General features: G+C 35.4%; 2 protein-coding genes across 2 annotated transcripts; both read left to right on the top strand.

Moving 5' to 3' along the window:
• Positions 1-6,464: 6,464 nt before the first annotated feature.
• LOC122292571 (protein STRICTOSIDINE SYNTHASE-LIKE 3-like) lies at positions 6,465-11,300 on the top strand. The gene is made up of 4 exons (XM_043100984.1): positions 6,465-6,977; positions 8,133-8,408; positions 9,937-10,104; positions 10,610-11,300. The coding sequence occupies exons 1-4, from the start codon at positions 6,646-6,648 to the stop codon at positions 11,010-11,012; spliced, it is 1,179 nt and encodes a 392-aa protein (XP_042956918.1). The 5' UTR covers positions 6,465-6,645; the 3' UTR covers positions 11,013-11,300.
• Positions 11,301-20,424: 9,124 nt separating this feature from the next.
• LOC122290768 (protein STRICTOSIDINE SYNTHASE-LIKE 3-like) lies at positions 20,425-21,679 on the top strand. The gene is made up of 2 exons (XM_043098400.1): positions 20,425-20,586; positions 21,087-21,679. The coding sequence occupies exons 1-2, from the start codon at positions 20,549-20,551 to the stop codon at positions 21,439-21,441; spliced, it is 393 nt and encodes a 130-aa protein (XP_042954334.1). The 5' UTR covers positions 20,425-20,548; the 3' UTR covers positions 21,442-21,679.
• Positions 21,680-22,375: the final 696 nt, after the last annotated feature.

Here is a 22,375-nt window from a genome sequence, read left to right as displayed (position 1 = left end):
TGAATCAAAAGAATATCATCATTTTCATATTTAATGAAAAGAGTTGTGTCGATTTTTCCTCTTGAAAAACCTTTTTCAATCAAGAAACCACTGAGTCTCTCATACCAAGCTCTAGGAGCTTGTTTAAGTCCATATAGTGCTTTTGTGAGTTTGAAAACATGATTTGGGGAAATATGATTTTCAAAACCTGGAGGTTGCTCAACATATACCTCTTCATTTATAAAACCATTTAAGAAAGCACTTTTAACATCCATTTGAAAAAGTTTGAAATCTTTACAACAAGCATATGCAAGTAGCATTCGAATAGCTTCTAATCTTGTGACAGGTGCATATGTCTCATCATAATCGATTCCTTCTTCTTGATTAAAACCTTGGGCTACAAGTCGAGCCTTATTTCTAGTAATGACTCCAGACTCATCTTTCTTGTTTCTAAAAACCCATTTTGTTCCAATAATAGTATAATTTTTGGGTCTAGGAACAAGTGTCCAAACATCATTTCTTTCAAATTGATTCAACTCTTCTTGCATAGCTAGAATCCAAGATTCATCAAGAAGTGCGTCATCAATATTTTTGGGTTCAATTTGAGATAGAAAAGCAGTATGATTACAAATATTTCTAAGAGATGATCGAGTACTTACACCTTGTGAAGGTTCTCCCAAAATTTGTTCCACTGGATGATCTTTCACAAATTTCCACTGTTTGGTTGCATCTTGTATTAAATTTTGATGATCTTTCCTGATGGCTCCATGTTGAACTTCCTCTATTGCTTTCTCTTTGTTGAGATTGAGACTTTCTGTGTTATTTATACCTTCTGTTTCTTCATCAATAGATTTCTTGGAGAGTGGAGAATTAGATTCATCAAATACTACATGCATAGATTCTTGTACAGTCAAAGTCTTTTTGTTGAATACTCTATAAGCTTTACTATTAGTAGAATACCCGAGAAAAATACCTTCATCAGATTTTGCATCAAACTTGCCTAAATTATCTCTGTCATTCAAAATAAAACATTTGCATCCAAATACATGAAAGTAACCAATGTTGGGCTTTTTCTCATTCCAAAGCTCATAGGGGGTTTTATCTAATTTAGACCTTAACATAACTCTATTTATAACATAACATGCAGTACTTACCACTTCGGCCCAAAAATAACTAGGCAAGTTGTTCTCATTGAGCATTGTTCTTGCCATCTCTTGAAGAGATCTATTTTTCCTCTCTACTACCCCATTTTGTTGAGGAGTTCGAGGAGCAGAAAAATTATGAATAAAACCGTTTTCATCACAAAATGTTTCAATATTTTTATTAACAAACTCTTTTCCCCTATCACTTCGGATACTTGAAATAGTATAGCCCTTTTCATTTTGAATTCTCTTGCATAACTTGGTAAAGGCATTATGTGCCTCATCTTTATGAGCAAGAAAGATGACCCAAGTATGTTTAGAGAAATCATCAACAATAACAAATGCATAATATTTTCCTCCTAGACTTGCAACTCTATTTGGTCCAAAAAGATCCATGTGTATCAGTTGCAATGGTCTAGTAGTGGAAATATGTTTCTTAGTTTTAAAAGAAGTTTTTGTTTGTTTACCAAATTGACATGCATCACAAATTTTGTCTTTAAGAAAATATGTTTTTGGTAAACCTCTCACAAGATCATTTTTTGAAAGTTTGGAAATAAGTTCCATGTTAGCATGACCTAATCTTCTATGCCATAACCAACTAGTTTCATTTTGAGCTGACAAGCAAATAGCATCTTGTGAGGTAATTTCTTCAAAATCAATTGTATAAACATTATTGTTTCTAAAAGCAATAAAACAAATATTACAATCATGATCATTCAAAATAATGCATTTATCCATTTTAAAAGTAACTGTAAATCTTTTATCACATAATTGACTTATGCTCAAAAAGATTATGTTTTAAACCTTCAACAAGTAGAACATCTTCAATTATGAGAGAAGATTCATTACCAATTTTACCTATTCCCACGATCTTCCCTTTCGAGTTGTCTCCAAATGTCACGTGTCCTTCTTCTTTAGATCTAAGATCAAAGAACTTAGTCTTGTCTCCCGTCATGTGTCTTGAACATCCACTATCTAAAAACCACTTATTTTTGCTTGTGGATGACTTCATGCATACCTATAAAAACAATTAAAATGATTTTTCTTGGTACCCAAGTTCTTTGGGTCCTTTATTTATTAGTATTAGAAGAAACAAGATTTTTAGGTACCCATATGGCCCTAATAGTCATTGTATGATTTCTTCTAATAGGACAAGTATGATAATTATGACCATTTCTATTACAAAAATTACAAATAGCATGTGACATATATGAAAAACTTGAATGATTATAATAATATCCTTTTTTGACAAAATTATTTTTATGAAAAGAATTTTGAATATTAGTCTTTGAGGTAGAATGATTATCAAAGAAATTTTTATAAGGTTTGTATTTTTGTTTTGGCATATATCCCAAACCTGCCTTGTCAAAAACACATCTTTGACTACCAAGAAGTTTTTCAAAATTTCTTTTTCCATTCGTAAAGTTTTCAACAATATTTTCTAAATCGGTTTTCTTCTTATTCAATTCAAGATTTTCATCTTTCAAAATGATACTTTCTTTTCTTAAAATTTCAATTTCGTTTGTTAAAGAAGAATTTTTATTTTTCAAAGCAGTATACTTGATACCCAATTTTTCAAATTCCTCATAAATCTCTTCTAAAACATTTTGCAATTCTTCATATGAAGGATTTTCAATATTATCAAGATTTGTTGCCTCAATGTCATCTTTAGCCATAAGACAAAGATTTGCTGATTCTTCATTGCTTGCTTCACTATCTGAGCTACTTGAATCATCATCCCATGTAGCTTTCATTGCTTTCTTGCCCTTGTTTCGATCTTTCTTTAGCAGAGGACAATCTGGCTTGATATGACCAGGTTTATTGCATTTATAACAAATTAAAGTGTCGTTTTTACCTGAATCTTTCTTGGAAAACTTTTTGAAAGATTTCCTCGGAGGAGTTCTATTTTTCTTCAAGAACCTCTGAATTCTTCTTGTTATCATCGCAACTTCTTCATCTTTATCGTCATTTTCCTCATCTTCATCACTTTCACTTTCATGAGGAACAGCTTTAAGTGCTAAGCTCTTCTTTGGCTTTCCTTCTTCTTCTCCTCTTTTCAATGTGTACTCATGGGTGATAAGTGACCCGATGAGTTCATTGACTTCGAGCTTCTTGAGGTCTCTAGCTTCAAGAATCGCTGTAACTTTTGATTCCCAACGTTTTGGTAAAGAGTTGAGAATTTTTCTTACTATCTCCACCTTGGAATAAACTTTGCCAAGAGCTGTTAAGCTGTTTATGATGTTAGTAAAAAGAGTGTGCATACTAGAAATAGATTCATCATCATTCATCTTAAACATTTCATATTCATGAGTAAGAATATAAATTTTTGATTCCTTGACTTGCGAAGTTCCTTCATAAGTTACTTCCAAGTTATCCCAAATTTCCTTTGTCGTAGCGCAATTCATTATTCTATTAAACTCATTTCCATTAAGAGCATTATATAATAAATTTATAGCAGTTAAATTTAAAGTATAAAGTCTATCGTCTTCACGATCAAACTCTTCTTCTTCCTTTTTGACCTTTACTCCACCAACCACTTTTGTTGGAATATAAGGTCCATTTACAATACATTTCCATATTTCTCTACCTTGAGCTTGAAGAAATATTCTCATTTTAACTTTCCAGAATGAGTAATTATCTCCACAAAAGAGTGGAGGCCGACTACTAGATTGACCTTTACCAAATGAAACTGCAATGTTAGCCATAAGATCTTAACTCAAAAGATAATTAATCTTATAATAGAGCTCTTAGCTCTGATACCAATTGTTACTGATCATAGGCCGCACCTATGTCACCTAACAATTGTACCTACCAGACTAGCCGGCCACCGTCTTTACCGGTGCACCGTCACCCATGGTCGGAGAGTCTTGCTTCGGTGACACAGTCACAAGCGAGAGTTCCCATGAGTGATTTGCCTGTATGAACAGTATAGGTCAACTAGCTCTGATACCAATTGTTGCCCAGATGACTAACACAAGAGGGGGGTGAATTGAGTTGTATTAAAAAAAATAACAATTATAAATCAAATATATAATATAAAATATAAACAAAATATGAAATAACAATAAATATAAAGAGTAAGGGTAAGAGAGAAGCAAACTCAGTATGTTAACGAGGTTCGGCCCCACTGCCTACGTCCTCGCCTCAAGCTACCCCTTGAGGATTCCCAAATTCACTATTCAACCTCCTTCAGGTGGAGATAGAAACCTATTACACCTTTGAACAACACCGCTACAAAGGATCCGTGTAGAACACCCTCTACACTTGCAATCACCTTACACGTGGTGATTCAACTATTTCCCGTGTAGAATACTTTCTACACACACAAGGGTTATACACACCCTTTTTCTGATACAAAAGCTTATAGTGGGTAGGTTATCAGAAAACACTCCTCAACGAGTGAAATAAGAACAATACAGCGCAAACTATATCTCTCAAAATGAACAAGGATTAAGGCTCAATGTTTAGAGAAGAGAGAATGAAAGTTTTGAATGAATGTTGTATGCTCTTGGTGTTGTAAATGTGAAGCTCTCAAATGATCTATTTATAGGCATATGAGACTTCATATTCAAATTTAAAAAGATTCACATGTCAAATACAACATCATTCACTTTTTCAAAAAATTCAAATAAAAGGTTATTCTTTTTCAATTGTCAAAGACAACATCATTCACTTTTTCAAAGAATTCAAATAAAAGGTTCTTCTTTTTCAATTGTCAAAGACAACATCATTCACTTTTTCAAAAAAATCAAACCTAATCTTTTACTTTTGGCATATGACAAAATGAGCACACTTTCATTTTCAAAAAATTCAAACCTAATCTTTTACTTTTTGTATAAGTCTAAAAAAGCATCAATCACTTTTGAAAAAATTCAAATAAAACATGCACATGTGAAAGATGATAATCAATCATCTTTAATATTTTCAAAATTCAACCCTTTAATCAAGACATGCACATGCAAAAGATGACAATCAATCATCTTTAATATTTTCAAAGTTCAACCCTTTAATCAAGGCATGCACATGCAAAAGATGACAATCAATCATTTTTCAAAATTTTCAAATTTAATTTTCAAAAATATTCATGCACATGTGGAAAATGTATTTTAATGCTTTATGATAAAATATTAATTTTGAGCATTAATCCTAATTTCGAATTTTGAAGAGATTTACAACATTACTCTATAATTTTAATGTGAACTTGTTCCCTTCTTGCTCATGCTTGTTTCCTTGATGTGCTTGACTCCATTGTGTAGACAACTTGAGTTTGAGACTTCTTTATTCTTTGAATTCATTTGTTATCATCAAAATCCATGTGTAAATATATAATTATACAAAACTTGAAATCTTGGGTTCAACAGTGGGGATTGGGTTTAAATACTTCTTGTAGTTGATTTTTACAGAGTAGCTTATTTTTAAATGAATTTTCATTTGTGAGTTAAGTTTATCTCTTCTTGTTCTTGAATGAACTTTTAAACTTATTAAAAGTAAATCACAACTTTTGTGACGTTTTTTCCTATAATCTAGATTCTTGAGATAAGTTTTTCAACGGGTCTAGATTTCCTATAATCTAGATTCTTGAATCAAGTTTTTCAATGGATCTAGATTTTTCATTGGCTTGAATTGGTTTCTTGGGTTGGTTTTCAAATTGATCGTGAGTTCCAGGGATCTCATACCCACCGGTTCATATCACTGATATTGCTCAACAAAGGAACTAGACAAAAAAGTGACTAATTGAGATTGTAAATAGAAGTAAAAGAAAAAAATAATAAAGAAAGAATAGAAAAAAATTATTTTAATAGAATATAAAAAGTAAAGAGAATGAGATGTATGAGGTTTTTGAAAAATTAGTAATTATGTATTTTAGCTCAAATTTAGAGATTTTTATAGGAAAACAAATGAGAATGTTCTAAGTCATCTAATTGGATATTTGAAATTCTATCTTAGATGTGTTTGGATATTTGCATATGAATCATATGCAAACCTAGATATGCGTCCCGGTAAACAACTAGAGTCGTAAATATTAAAGAAAATATTTATATTTAATAAAGTGTTTATATAACATAATTTGATTAGAAATGAACATTTTTTAAAATTTAAATATTATAAATCAAATGTTAGCATTTAATTTATGTGGATGATGTCCTTTAAGCACTGAATTAAGAATATAATAATTTTATCAAGAATTATAATAATTTTATCTTGCAAAGTTAATATTTATATTATCAATATAAAAATATAAAAAATTATTAATTCCTCTCGAAATACCAGATGAGAGGTGGTGTTATAAGTCATGGTCTTGATACATCCGTTACCAGTTTATAGCGATAGAAAAGTCCAAAACTACGGAGGACTGCAACTGTTTGGTAATTACATTCACCGACTCTGTTAGAAGGGCTCTCTCTATGTCTGACGATAACTTATAAGTTACGGGAGAGTAGAACGTTGCTCAGACCGATCCTCGTCTGTGCCTGTCTCTCTGTTTCGTTACCAGTTTGTCCAGAAAAAACCCGGAGTCACTCCAATGTCACCGGCCGGAACCTTCGCGGGGCTTTTTTTCCTCATCCTAGCCTTCTACTGTGGCACTGACCCTTTCAAGCACAGCGCAATCTCGCAATTCCCAGACTTTGAAGCCTACGCCGTCGACATGCCACCTTGGTCCCAGCTCCCTATTGAGAGAGACACCCAGAACTTGCTCCAGAAATCCGAAATCAAGTTCCTCAACCAAGTCCAAGGCCCCGAGAGCATAGCTTTCGACCCTCTTGGCCGTGGACCTTATACCGGTGTCGCTGATGGGCGGGTCCTGTTCTGGGACGGTCAGTCTTGGACCGATTTCGCTCACACTTCATCCAACAGGTGAGTTCTTGCGATGGGGTTCTGTTTGTTTCAATGTTTTTTAGCGTAGCGTTTGAGTGTTAACTCGATGAGGTTGTGGGTCGGCTCTAATATAGGGATATGGGCAAATAGAATTTAAATATTGAAGGAAATTGTAACCAATAGATACTGGTAGTTATACTAGGAATTTTGCATACCATTGTTAGTTTAAAGCTTGATTCTTGACATATGACAGCATTTGGCAGGATAACCCATGATTTTCAGTTTTGAAGGGAATACAAATGGATGTAATAGTGGACTCCAAAGCTGCACCTATCGTGTAAATAACATGCAATATATATTCTATTGTGTGCCATGCTGGTTAATCACAAATCATAACTATATTATCCTAAGAATGGAATTTTTTTTTTTTTTTTTTGGGGGGGGGGGGGGGGGGTGGGAGTGCGAGGAATGTTTATAGACGTAATGCTACTAAATAGTAGTTTAGTTGATAAAATGCTAAGTATCATGTTTATTGAAATATTAAAGTGTGTGATTTATACATCATTTTTTTTTTTTTAATTATCATAAGTGTTTCAATATCTACATTCCACACCATATCTGCGGGATGAAATTGCTCTGGATTCTGTACAGGAACTACTTCTTGGTGAATTCTTCTTTAGATTTTTGGTTATTTCCGTGGATGAATTCTTCAGAATACTCTTTTATCCTTCATCAAATTGGTTATAGGCGTTTCGGTGTTGGCTGTAAATAGTGCTTATTGCATTGGCATGTTCTCTTAGAACAGGTTTCTTGGAGAATTTATTGGCAGCCATATTCAGTAGTCTTCGTCTTTTGGTTCAGACCTAGTAAGAAAGCAAATTATAAGAAAATGTCTCATGAGATCATCTAATAAATGGCTCCATCTGACCGCTTCCATTATTGAAAGATCTGGTCTGAGCTTCTTTTTGCTAGTTTGTTAAAATATCTTTCCAGTTGTGCTTGTGGTTATCTATCTTTGTAATGATACCTTTTAAAATGATAATTTCTTTTCCATCTATTATTTGGCATTCAGGTCAGAATTATGTAATCCAAAACCATCACCTTTGAGTTACTTGAAGAATGAGCAGTTATCTATCTTTGTAATGATACCTTTTAAAATGATAATTTCTTTTCCATCTATTATTTGGCATTCAGGTCAGAATTATGTGATCCAAAACCATCACCTTTGAGTTACTTGAAGAATGAGCACATATGTGGCCGGCCTTTGGGGCTTCGGTTTGACAAGAAAGCAGGTGATTTATACATTGCAGATGCATATTTTGGGCTAATGAAGGTAGGACCAGAAGGTGGCTTGGCAATATCACTAACAACTGAGGCAGAAGGGGTGCCGTTGAGGTTTACAAACGATCTAGACATTGATGATGAAGGGAATGTTTATTTTACAGATAGCAGCACCAAGTATCAGAGAAGGTAAGCCTTGATGCTATTCCCTTAGGTTGCTGACAGTGTCATATTTTGAAGTTGGCACTTCTTTGGATGTAAGTGATCTAGTCACATGTTTTTGGCCAATACTGAAGAGATCGCTTATTTAGTTCTAAACTTATAGGGGATATTTAGTAACCTGTTTCAGTTTTGGTTTTAGGATTCAAAACTGGTTTATCCTTAGTTGTGTTTGGCAGGGAGCAAGATCCCCCTCCTCACTGCACCTCCGCATGGCCACCTAGGAGGGGGATCCCCCTCCTCAGTCCTCATGTCATCCTCACAGCTCCCTTGGAGGTGGATCTCCCCCCATGCACAGCGTGAGGAGGCAAATGCTCCCTAGTGGCTAGCACCAACCCCCAAGATGAGTGACGAGGGGGCTGTTCCACCTTGCACCACGGAGGGGGTTAGAGGCAGATTTCACCCCTGTGCCACTTTGTTTTCCTTTTGAATTTTGATCTTTTCTATTTATATATTTATATGAGTAGATGGAGTGACATGGACAAATGGTGAGACTTTGTTGGGCATATTGATTTTTTAGGACCATTAATGAAAAACCATGTGCCAATAGAATCAAAACCAAAACATGACCACTAATGAATCAATCCTGTAAAAAAAATAAAAATAAAAAATCAAACCAAAACCTTTTGCTAAGCATGCCCATAATATCCCACCCACCCCTGAAGTGACACCTTCCCGACAACAGAATGCAGAACGCCCCTTAATTTGTATTGTGACCTGTGTATTTTTGCAGTTGGCAAATCAATTAAAAAAAGAAAAAACAAGTTCATCAAAAGTCTTTCTTGTATAGTCGTGTTTTTCATCTTCCACTTTGCACATTTTTCGCCTTTGTATTTGGTAGCGTTGGAAGATTTAAGGCACTTATCAGCTCTGGTAGGCAAATAATATTATAGTGACATGAGTTGGCGGCAGAATTTTCACTCACTCGTCCATTTCTGTCTCCCCACCATCGGTGCATGGCTAAATGTAACCATGTTTTTACTTTATCCAAGATTACCAAATTGTATGAATTTCTTAAGTTACTAGATTAATCCTCAAAATCTATATCACATTTTAATTATGAATGATTTTGAATTTAACAATATCAGAATTTTTGCATAGTATTCTTAAAATATACAAAAATGCTTGAATAACTCTCTATCAAGCGCATATTTATAATATCCCTAAAAGTAAAAATAAAAGTAACTCCTTTTTTCTGTCCCATCAAATACTCAGATTTTATAAAAAAACTATCAATAAATTTCTTGATCCTCTTTCTGGTTTAACTATCAATGAATTCCAAAGATTGTATCAATCTGCAGGTCATTGGTATACATCACTCAAGACTATTTCTGCCAAGTTCTTAGGGTGTCCCTGATTGATCCTTCCCACTCTTTCTTATTATGTTATGGAGAACTCCTAATTGTTTCTGCTGCTTTATTTAATAATCTCCAGGCATAATTTTTTTTAACGGGAGAGAGCCGCTATGCATTAATGTTAACATGGTTTTCTCCTGCAGGAACTTCATGCAGTTGGTTTTTTCTGCGGAGAATACTGGGAGGGTTCTGAAATACAATCCAACAACTAAGGAAACCAGTGTCCTTTTGAGGAATCTCCAATTTCCAAATGGGGTGTCCTTGAGCAAGGATGGTTCCTTCTTCGTTTTCTGTGAAGGATCCATTGGCAGGTGAGCTAACCTTCTTAATTGTAGGTTTTCCCAAGTCAATATTGAGGATTCTGTTTATGAACTTACCACCCTTAACAAACGTATAGGTCCTATCTGCATGTAGAGTCTCCTTGAGAATTGAGATTGACCCTCATTTTACTCAACACTTTTTCATGTCTTTCTTTTTCTGTTTATTGCTTGCCATGTATCGCAAATATATCAGGCTGGTTTGATTGAAGTAATCTCGGCTTATGACTCCTAGAGAGCAAGTTTCGACTTGGAACTAGCAAGAGACGTTTCACAGAAAATATGTCCAAATATTGTTTTCTATATGCCGTGAGTTGAACAAGAGTACCTTTATATTCTATTGATAGAACTGAATGATTTCAAAGTTGTTTGGTGTGTATGCTCTAAATAGGCTTCCCGGGAACCTCTGTCTCAATTAAAGCTATTCTCTCATCAAAAGTAATTATTGCTGTTGTCGTTTAGTTATTGACGAATTCTTATATGATCTTTGATTATGCAGGTTACGAAAGTATTGGTTGAAAGGTGAGAAGGCAGGGACATCAGAGGTGCTAGCAGTCCTGCCTGGATTTCCTGACAATGTCAGGACCAACGAAAAGGGTGACTTTTGGGTGGCAATCCACTGTCGACGATCCATATATACTTATTTCTGCGCACTATACCCAAAAATCAGGAAATTTCTCCTCAAGCTTCCAATTCCTGGGAAACTTCAGTACATGCTTCACATTGGTGGCCGGCCTCATGCAGCCATTGTCAAATACAGCCCAGAGGGTAAGCTTTTGCAGATATTGGAGGACAGTCAGGGAAAAGTTGTCAAGGTAGTAAGTGAAGTGGAGGAAAAGGATGGGCAACTATGGATGGGGAGCGTTTTGATGCCTTTTGTTGCAGTTTACAACTTCGCTTAAGAAGCCAAAGAATCGACTTTCTGGTAAGGGCCAAGGGGCCATCGTTGCCAACGCTAGAGGTAGCTACAGCCCCCCACTGAGGAGGATATCTCTTATTATTATTTTGGTGATTTCACTTATGTTTTATTTTCTTTATTTGGATTTTGTATTAATGGGCTTGGGCTTTAGCCCATTGACTCTCTAGGATTTATTTAGGGTTTGTGTTACTTTACTATTTAAATGCTTGTAACGAAATATTGAGGAGTTTTTTTGGAGAAAAAAAAGAAAAGAAGAAGCTTGTTGCAGCCATCGCTCTTCCAACCTCTTTCTCTGGCTTCTTCTTCTCCTCTTATTTTCTTTTTGGCTTGTTTTTCTTCTCTACTCTACTTATACTCAGTTTCTCTTTCTCGTTTTACTATGATCCTACATTATATTTGATATCAAGACCACGTCCTATTGTTTTCTCAAACAATATATAATCTTTGGGACCCCACTTTGTCTCATCATTTCTGCAACTCAAATACCTAGAATTTTCTTGTCCATATTGAAACCATCTCCACTGTAGAACTCCCTTTGATCCAAACCAAAACCAGCCCGTTTCATATTCTTTTTCAATGTTCCAAAATCTACAGTGCTTTCAAACCAATCTCAAACCAAGATTCCAAAAAAAAAAAAAAAAAAAAAAGCATCCCGGAAGAGAGAAGAGAATTAGGTCGTCTAGAGAGAGAGAAGTCCTATTTATTTTTATTTTTTTTATCAGAAAATCAATTGACACATAGCTTTCGTTAGCGGCTTCGGCAGATTCTTGGTCACTAACTTAAGCTTTCGGGAAGCATTCCAGCCGCTAGAAAACAATAGACATAATCCATTTGAAGCATTTTCTTTTGTGCGACGTCATCACCACCCATGCAATACCCATCTCGACACAGTTTCTCAATGAACAAAGGGAGTCACTGTTTCCTATCTCTCTTTGGTTTTTATACTTTTAGTCCATTTTAGAAGAGTTTCAGCTGTTTTCTATGTGCTGCTGTTACCCGTATCAATTTTATCCAAACCCATCTGATGGACCCATTGAACCATGACTCATTTAAGTTGACCATTTGACTACCCACTTGACTTCCTTGTTTGATTTTACCTGACGACCCCGTTTAATCAAGAGCAATGTTACATACAGTCGTGAAATTGCAAACGCCGCGCAATCGCTTTGAAAAAGAGTGGGGTTCACGATTAAAAAGTTAGTGTTTTTTTCATGTGGGTCCCATATTAATTTATTTTTTTTAAAGCGACTGCACGCCGCTTGCACAACCACGACTACAAATATCATTTCTCTTTAATCAATACTTAGATTTTGTTTTGCTTCCTTTTTCTTGTGTTCCCATTCTCTCATTTTCACAGCCTGTACTTTTGCTTTTCATCTTTTCTTTAAGTTTATCCAAAAAAAAGTTCCTACATGTTTGGATTTTCTTGATTGGTATTTGGTCCTTACTTTGTTATTTTAAATATCATCATTATTTGTCTGGCCAATTTGGATTTACTTAATCCCCCCCCCCCCCCGGCAAAAAAAAGAAAAAATTGTTCATTGTTCAGGTTGACATTTTTTTTCATTACTTGCACTTATTGTTCATTGATCTCTCCATTGCATTTCATTTAGCTGACGTTGCATTGCATGCAGTTGCGTAGTGGTCGTCTTGTCACCTCTAGTTACAGTACCTTTACCATAGATCCTTCCCAATTTGATGCCCTCACCAAACAATTAGCTCAACTAGCTACTAACCAGCAATAGTTATAGACTCAGTTAACGACTATCCAAACTGAGATGGCTACTACTCGTGAGGAGAATAGGAACCTAGCTAATAGGTTGAACAATTTTGAGGAACTCCCTCATTTGTCTGATGCCGATAACTTTGAAGCGTCCCATAATAGACACCATCGTCGTCAACGAGGTGGTCGGCAACATTTTAGACGTGATCGTAGGGATAGGGGTTATGATCGTGAGTGAGAACGAGACTATGACCATCAAGGTGTTCAGTCTCCCACTTGCCATGACGAGAGCCTATTTAGAAGCATTAAGTTAGATGCCCCTAGTTTTGATGGTTGCTTAGATCCTCGAGTTTTTACTCAATGGATTAGGGATATGGATCGTTTCTTTACTTATAGGGTTCCTGAGGATCAGAGAGTTCAATTTGTCAGTCTAAAATTAACTGGTACTGCCCAACTTTTTTTGGGAAAGTGTAGAGGATCTCCTTGAGAGGCACCATGCGCCTCCTGTTGGAAGTTGGAAAGAAATGAAACATCACCTTCAGGAGAAGTACTTACCCCAATCTTACAGGGGTAATTTGTTGGACCAATGGAATGCCTTTACACAGGGCAATCATCCAGTGACTAAGTATGTCACTCAATTTGATAAATTCCAAATGAGATGTCATGTAGTTGAGGATGGGGCTATGACTTTGAGTAGGTTTAGACAAGGCCTAAAAGATGATCTTAGGTGTGAGCTTGTCCTTCGAGGTGTCACTACTCTTGATCACGCTTATTCTTTAGTCCGAGACTACGAGTTGGTTACTAGGACTCCGTATCGAAAATGTGGTGACAACCGTCCTTCCATCACCCCAGCGTCCACTTTCCCCCCCAAGTCTCTTCTAGGACCTCCTCCGTCTATTCCTCCCGTACAAGAAAATAAGGGTAAAGGTCCTGAAATCCCCAAGACTTCCTCCCGCTTGCAATGCTTCAACTGTAAGGGTTTTGGTCATGTTTCCTCCAATTGTCCTAGTCAAGCCTTAGTCATCGAGGAACGTGAGGGTGTAGCTAATGAGCTGTTAGAAGATCAATTCTATGAACCTAAGCTTGAAGAATTTGGTGATTTGGCTGATGATGAGGATGCCTTCTTAGGTTGTATCCGGGCTATTCCTATGGGTCTAGGTTCTGTACCCCTTGTTCCCGACACACCCTGGTTATACATTGTATCCTTACCCAACCCAAAGATGATGATGATTGGCGTTGTCATGCCATTTTTCATACTTATATTAAAATCAATAATAAGGGTTGTAAAGTCATTGTGGATAGTGATAGTTGCATTAACACAATTTCTGTGACTACCGTATCCTGTTGTATCCTTACCCAACCCAAAGATGATGATTGGCGTCGTCAAACCATTTTTCATACTTAAATTAAAATCAATAATAAGGGTTGTAAGGTCATTGTGGATAGTGGTAGTTGCATTAACGCAATTTCTGTGACTATCGTATCCCATCTTGGGTTGCAGTCAATTCCTCACCCTCAGCCGTATAGTGTCTCTTGGGTGGATACTTCTTCCATAGCTATGAAAGAGCGATGCCTAGTGCCTATCTAGTTCCTAGAGTATAAGGATCATATATGGTGTGATGTCATTCCTATGGATGTCGGTCATGTCATTCTTGGTCGGCCTTGGTTGTTCAACTTTAATATGACCATTCATGGTCGTTCCGATTCATGTTCCTTTGTGTTTAATGAAAAGACAATTCATCTTAATCCTTTATCCCCAAAACCTGTTGGTTCACAACAAGAAAAGAAGATTGTGAACTGCCATAACTGCTCCAACTGCTACAACTGCCATCCCTTTCAAGTCTACTGTTGTCTTCTCCCCTAAGCAAAGTTCCCCCTCTGTTGTTGAGTTGCAGATTATAGACCCTATTGCTGATGATGGTCGTGCCACTTATGTGGTTGATGTTCCTATCTAGAAGAGTTTGTCTAACCCATCTTCTTCCCTACATCAACTTAAGCATAAGGCTAGACATGCTAATCAAGATGTCATACTCAAGTTTGCTGCCTCCTTGGCTACAAGAAAATGCAAATTCTTGCCTATTGGTAACCGTACTACTGACGATACTTTGTTGTTCAAATGAAAATTAAGGAATAAGACTTTATCTGCGATGGCTGGGTCCTAGCCCCGCCAAGAGCATTGAGGCTTCTAAGTTGGAACTACCGAGGGCTTGGCAACCCTCAGACAGTTCATGACCTTAACCTTTTGGTTAAGGACAAGAAGCCAGACATCTTATTCCTTATGGAGACCAGGTTGCATAAGAATAAGATGGATTCCTTAAAGTATTTACTTGGTTTTACTAACATGCTTGTTGTGGAAGGAATAGGTCGTGGTGGTGGCCTAGCTTTGTTATGGAAATCTTGTTGTTCAGTGGAAATACAAAGTTATTCTCAGAGACATATAAACTATTGGGTCGATAGTATTTCCCCTAAGCCTCCATGGTTGGTTACATGCTTCTATGGCCATCCCATTACTGAAAGAAGAATTAAGGGCTACAATATTCTAAGGCACATTGGCTCTTTGAACCCTAATTTATGGTTGTGCCTTGGGGATTTCAATGAAATCCTCTACCATAGTGACAAGGAGGGTGGTGCAAAAAGGAGTGATAAGCAGATTGCTCTTTTTAAAGATGTGTTAGAAGAGTGCCAACTTCATAATCTGAGATTTTTGAAGGGAAAGTATTCATGATCTAATCACAGAACAGATTCCTCCTCTAAAAATGAGAAATTGGATAAGGCAGTTGATTCTACTACTTGGTGTGAGAAATTTGGTATGGTGGATATCATTTATTGTCGTCTGTAGCCTCTGATCATTCTCCCCTTCTACTGACACTTTTCCCTCCCATTCTACTGTGAAAAGGCCAACTCGATTCGAAGCTAGATGGGCTACTTATGAGGATTTCAAGGACACACTTTCTTCTGCTTGGGTGCAGTCTGGTGAAGAAGCTACTAATATGTTTTCTTTGTCCCACAAACTTGGTGGTTGTTTGCAATCTATGAGTCAATGGGCTAATAGAAAGGATCCAATTTCTAACAAGTCTTTAAGGGAGAAAATGAGCCAACTTGACAGGTTGCAAAATACTCTTATAGCAGACTCACTAGAGGAAGTCAGGAAGTTGCAAATAGAAATTTCACTCCTTCAAGAGAATTTGCATTTAAAATGGAAAAAAAGGGCCAAAGTTCATTAGTTACAACATGGGGATTGTAATATAAGATTTTTCCACTTAAGTGCTAGCCAAAGACAAAAAAGAAATAGGATTGTACAAGTGAAAGATGAGTATGGACATCAATATACCATTGTAGCTGATATTGGACATGCTTTTACTCAATTTTATAAGAATTTATTTACATCCTCTAACACTTCCCAAATAGAGTGTTGCCTTAATGATCTCTCACCAAAAGTTTACTTTGCTATGAATGAAGTGTTGCTTCAAGCTTTTACCGATGATGATGTTAAGCAGGCTGTTTAACAAATGGGTACTATAAAGCAACCAGATATGGTGGGGCCTAAGGTTGTCATGTTGTTCTCTCATTTCTACACAGTCCTACCAATATTACTTCCATTAATCACATTTATCTAGTTCTAATTCCCAAGTCCATCCAGCCAAGAAGTGTATCTGAATATCGACCCATAAGTTTATGTCCTCAACAAAATAATCACAAAAATGATTGCTAACATATTTAAGTCTATTCTACCCCTTCTTATTTCACCTAACCAGTGTGCTTTTGTACCAGGTAGACACATTACTGACAACATTTTGGCTACCTATAAAACCAATCACATAGGTTTTATCTGTCCACATAATTAGTGTTATCACTCACTATGGTGTCAGAAATGCGATTTTAATTATTTGAAATAGTTAGAAATATCAGAATGTGTTATAGTTTGTGTCATTAGACTCAGTGGATTATTAAAGATTTTCTGGCATAATAACCAATTTTCATATTTTCAGACAAAATGTCTATTCGAAACTGTGAATTTTTAGGGACACTTCGAGGTCAAATTTCAGTAAATGATTTTCATTGTAGATTCATAAGAATATTTAAGATTCTTCAGTACTAAATTTATTATTCATTATTTTAGTAAATAGTAACCTCGATAAGCACATCAAGTGCAGTGTTTTTAAAATCACAATGTGGAATATCCAAATTAGGTTAGAGAAATTTTATTTGGACACTTGGTAGGATCTTAGCCACACATGATGAATAATATTATACACTTGGCATCATGAGGAACATTTGATAGATTTGAAGGAATCAAGGTGTGAGATCATGTCACCTAAGCAAAAACTCTATCACATCTAACCAATCAAATTGTGCCAAACTAAAGAAGATTTATACCCTAGTAAAACCCTATATAGTTGGAATTCAACTGAGAATCCAAAAGCATAGTTGAAATCGAAACCCTAAAAGGCTTTATCCAAATCCTAAAGTTGACCACAAACTCCTAACTACATCAGTTTCTAGTATTGTATTTAATCACTTGATTAAATTACTTCTATATGTTATTAATCTTTCAAATTTATGTTAGAACATCATTATTCAACCTTTTTAATCTTGGATATTTGATTGAGCCAAGAGAAATTAGATTTGAACTTAATAGCAATCCAAACCCTCTTAAAATCTTAAATTAAGGCACGTTCGGTTAAGGCCCATGAATTTGGCCTCATTAGCATTTCTTCTTGGCTAAATTTTACACTCTCACTTGGTTAACCAGATCTTTCAAAGGGTCCTAGAAGGGATCAACTAAAGGGGCCACTTCACTATTTCAACTCAACACTCCACCATGAGGAAAAATCTTGGAATAGTTTTGTCCATTTTTTTTGAGTTGTCAAGAGCAACACTCAAGCTCACTCTCAGCCCTCTCTTCATCTCTCACTTATCCAAAAATTCGTCCTGCCAATTTCACAATCATCCCACCTCTTTTTCCCATATTTTTTAAAAAGAAAACCAAAGACTCTCAAAAAACATTTTCGACTTTTTTTTATGCCCATTTCAAAGTTTTTTTCCCCATGATCGCACTTGTAATTACTTAGAAAACGTGAAGACTAAGGTAAATTAGCTTTTAACTTACTAGCAGTTTACTGTGTATGAGTGATAAGTAAAATAATTATATTGTATGTATGTATGTTATCGTATATGTCATGTCGTGCCAAGTCATTACTTATTCATCTGTTACACAATTTATTTTGCATGAATTATTCATCTGTTACACAAAATATTTTGTCACGTATTGTTATACATTACAAGTATGACATGTTAAGTATGACATATGTTACATGTATGTCATGGAATGTAATATTCACTGTTGTAAGTATATATTGTTAAGTATGTTATCTGTTACATATTAGGTCGTGTTACAAAATATTTCTATCTCAAGTAAGTCATGTCTTCCAAGTTATATTTAAGATAGTTATGTCTAGGATACTGGCGATATAATCATTATGATTGTCCAAATATCTCCATTTGTAATTCATGCGAGATACTTTTGGCAAAATTATTTTGATTGTCATAATTCAGTTCAAGTTCAGTAATGCAGATACTCCTATCGTAATCATTCTGATTATTAGAGTATCTCATTTAAAATACTATGATGTAATCATTATGATTGTCAGAGTATTACTAGGTACTCCTGGTGTAATCATTTTGATTGTCAGAGTATCACTGGATACTCCTGATGTAATCATTTTGATTGCTAAGGTACATGATTTAAAATATTCGTGATGTAATCATTTTGATTGTCAGAGTATCACTAGGTACTCCTGATGTAATTATTTTAATTGCTAGGATACGTGATTTAAAATACTCATGATGGAATCATTCTAATTATCTGAATATCTCTGACAAAATATGTTGGGTGGAATCATTTTGATTGTTCACTATTCCTAATGAAACGACTTGCAGAATCATTTTGATTGTCAGAATTCAAGTTTAAGTTTATGTAAAGTTAAGTTTCAATTCAAGTTCAAATTCATAGCAAGTTAAATCTCCTTTCAAGTTCAACTGCAAGTTCATATCAAGTTGAGTTTAATCAATTAAAGAACAAGATTTCAAGTTCATGCTAAGTCAAGTTTCAGATCAAGTTTATGTCAAGTCAAATGTCAATTAAGTCCAGTTCAATTTACATTTCAGTTAAGTTATGTCAATTATGCTATGTTGTATGTCGAGTTGTGCTATGATTACTTATGACTTTGATTCTATATTCATGCTCTTACTGTCATGCATGCATCATTAATCTATGTGGAGATTTTCTGTTAATTTGCTGATATTTATAATCAAATCTCATTGTAGTAGTCTCAATTACCATTCTCCCTGAACAGTAGATCTTGTTACAGGATCTAAAGGAGAACCGAGGATCGACTAGTTGGAAACAATCGACTAAGTGATGGTGCGACGTCGATAATAGTATAGTAGTTAACTTAAATTACTACTTGTATCTATGGAGTTAAATCTCCTATACTTTTTTTTATCACAACCGATCTGGACTAATGTTGTGATCTCCGTTGTGTGGTATGTCATTATATATGAAATATGTTTTAAGTATTTGAAATATTTTTAATTTGGTGCATAATGTTGTTAAAGAAAAAATTTATCCACTGCAAATATTGCATAATGTTAGATGCATGTTAGAAATATTACATCTTATATGTCATGAACGGAGACAAGTAACCTTGTGTTACATGTCTCAACGTTTAAAGCGTCACAAATATTACAACTTAATAATAATAAAATTTTAATTTTCAAATAAATTCAAAACAGATTAATTTCATGTTAAGCATACTGACTCATTATTGATCTATTTATAAATTGTATTTTAACATGTCAAGGCAACATCAAATATAAATTCACTAATTTTATTTCGTGTTTATATTAAATTCATGGTCGTTAAACAGGTTGCCGCCTACAATGAGAGGTGGTATAATGAGCTTGATATACCGATACCATAGCGACGTGGAAGTCCAAAACTCCGCAGGACTGCAACTGTTTGAGAATTACTCCTCACAATACCCTCCTTTGCGGGTCCAAACCTCTGAAGTCCGACCGATGTTTACAACGTAGAATGGCTCTCTGACTGTCCCTCTCTGACGATAACTTAAAAGTAACCATGTTTTTACTTTATCCAAGATTACTAAATTGTATGAATTTCTTAAGTTACCAGATTAATCCTCAAAATCTCTATCATATTTTAATTATGAATGATTTAGAACTTAACAATATCAGAATTTTTGCATATTATTCTTAAAATATACAAAAATGCTTGAATAACTCTCTGTCAAGCGCATATTTATAATATGCCTCAATGGAAAACTAAAAGTGCGCGCCTCCTTTTTCTGTCCCATCAAATACTCAGATTTTTTTAAAAAAACTATCAATATCCTGAATTTTTTACTTTTCTGGTTTAACCGTTAATGAATTCCAAAGACTGTATCAATCAGCAGGTCATTGGTATACATCATTCAAGACTATTTATGTCAAGTTCTTAGGGTGTCCCTGATTTATCCTTCCCACTCTTATTGATGTTATGTAGAACTCCTAGGTGTTTCTGCTGCTTTATTTAATAATCTCCAGGCGTTATTTTTTTTACAAGAGAGAGCCGCTATGCATTAGTGTTAACATGGTTATCTCATGCAGGAACTTCATGCAGTTGATTTTTTCTGCGGAGAATACTGGGAGGGTTCTGAAATACGATCCAACAACTACGGAAACCAGTGTCCTTTTGAGGAATCTCCAATTTCCAAATGGGGTGTCCTTGAGCAAGGATGGTTCCTTCTGTCTTTTGTGAAGGATCCATTGGCAGGTGAGCTAACCTTCTTAATTGTAGGTTTTCCCAAGTCAATATTGAGGATTCTATTTATGAACTTACCACCCTTAACAAACGTATAGGTCATATCTGCACGTAGACTTGAGAATTGAGATCGACCGTCATTTTGCTCAACACTTTTTCACGTCTCTGTCTTTCTGTTTTGTTGCTTGCAATTAATCGCAAATATATCAGGCGGGTTTGATTGAAGTGATCTCGCCTTATGACTCCTAGAGAGCAAGTTTCGACTTGGAACTTGCAAGAGACGTTTTGCGGAAAATATGTACAAATATTGTGTTCTATATGCTGTGAGTTGAAAAAGAGTTCCTTATATTCTATTGATAGAACTGAACGAGTTCAAAGTTGTTTGGTGTGTATGCTCCAAATAGGCTTCCTGGGAACCTCTTTGGCTCAATTAAAGCTATTCTCATCAGAAGTAATTATTGCTGTTTTCCTTTAGTTATTGACGAATTCTTGTATGATCTTTGATTATGCAGGTTACGAAAGTATTGGTTGAAAGGTGAGAAGGCAGGGACATCAGAGGTACTAGCGGTCCTGCCTGGATTTCCTGACAATGTCAGGACCAACGAAAAGGGTGACTTTTGGGTGGCAATCCACTGTCGACGATCCATATATATTTATTTCTGCTCACTATACCCAAAAATCAGGAAATTTATCCTCAAGCTTCCAATTCCTGGGAAACTTCAGTACATGCTTAACATTGGGCGCCAGCCCTATTCAGCAGTTGTCAAATACAGCCCAGAGGGTAAGCTTTTGCAGATATTGGAGGACAGTCAGGGGAAAGTTGTCAAGGCAGTAAGTGAAGTGGAGGAAAAGGATGGGAAACTATGAATGTGGAGTGTTTTGATGCCTTTTGTTGCAGTTTACAACTTGGCGTAAGAAGCCAAAGAATTGACTTTCTGGTAAGGGCCATCGTTGCCAATGCTAGAGGTAGCTACAGCCCCCCACCCTCTCTTTTTCTTCTCTCCTTTTCTTTTCTTCCCGGGGCCAAAAACTAAAGTGCTACTTTTCCCTTGTTTTGCACTTCTGAAGAATCAATGCTCTTAGGGTGGTTTGGATACAAAGATGAGATGAGATGGTTTTAGATGAAAATTAAAAGTTAAATAAAATATTGTTAGAATATTATTTTATAATATTATTTATGTTTTGGGATTTGAAAATGTTGAATTATTTATTATATTTTGTATGTGAATTTAGAAAAATTGTAATAATGGGATAAGATGAAATTTTTTCGAAATCCAAATGGGGCCTTAAGGACATGTACTAGAACTATGATTATTAGATTTTGATGGATACTTGATGACACGTCTTACCTTTGTAACTTGGCTCAAAATGAGATTATGGCTTTCAAACCACATGTATTTAATATTGGGATGGTTACAAAGAATTAGCTATCAGAAATGGTAGGAAATACATAGTTACTAAGCCAGGTCTGCTATCAAAAGTTGGTTTCTTTTCTATAGAAATTACTAACTTATTCGGTTTTTAAGCCCATCTAACTTCTAAACCCATTTATTCTTTTGAACAACTTTTATTTAGTTTTTCTTTCCTAACAAGGCTTAAATAGACCAGAAAGAATTAAGTGCAAAAAACTTAAACGGTTGTCTTTGTACAATTTAGGCTTTCAATTTTACTATTCTATTCCTTGAGTCTTACCATTTTATCAAGTAGGTCCCTCCATTAGGTTTATGTTAACTAATCTAACATGAATGTTGATGTCACATCTCTCGTGTGTCTATTTTGGACATGTGATATGCCATGCACC

This window comes from Carya illinoinensis, chromosome 13 (assembly GCF_018687715.1).
Source record: "Carya illinoinensis cultivar Pawnee chromosome 13, C.illinoinensisPawnee_v1, whole genome shotgun sequence".
Taxonomy (NCBI): Eukaryota; Viridiplantae; Streptophyta; class Magnoliopsida; order Fagales; family Juglandaceae; genus Carya; species Carya illinoinensis.
Note: the sequence above shows the minus strand (reverse complement) of the source record. Positions and strands in the feature narration are given on the sequence as shown.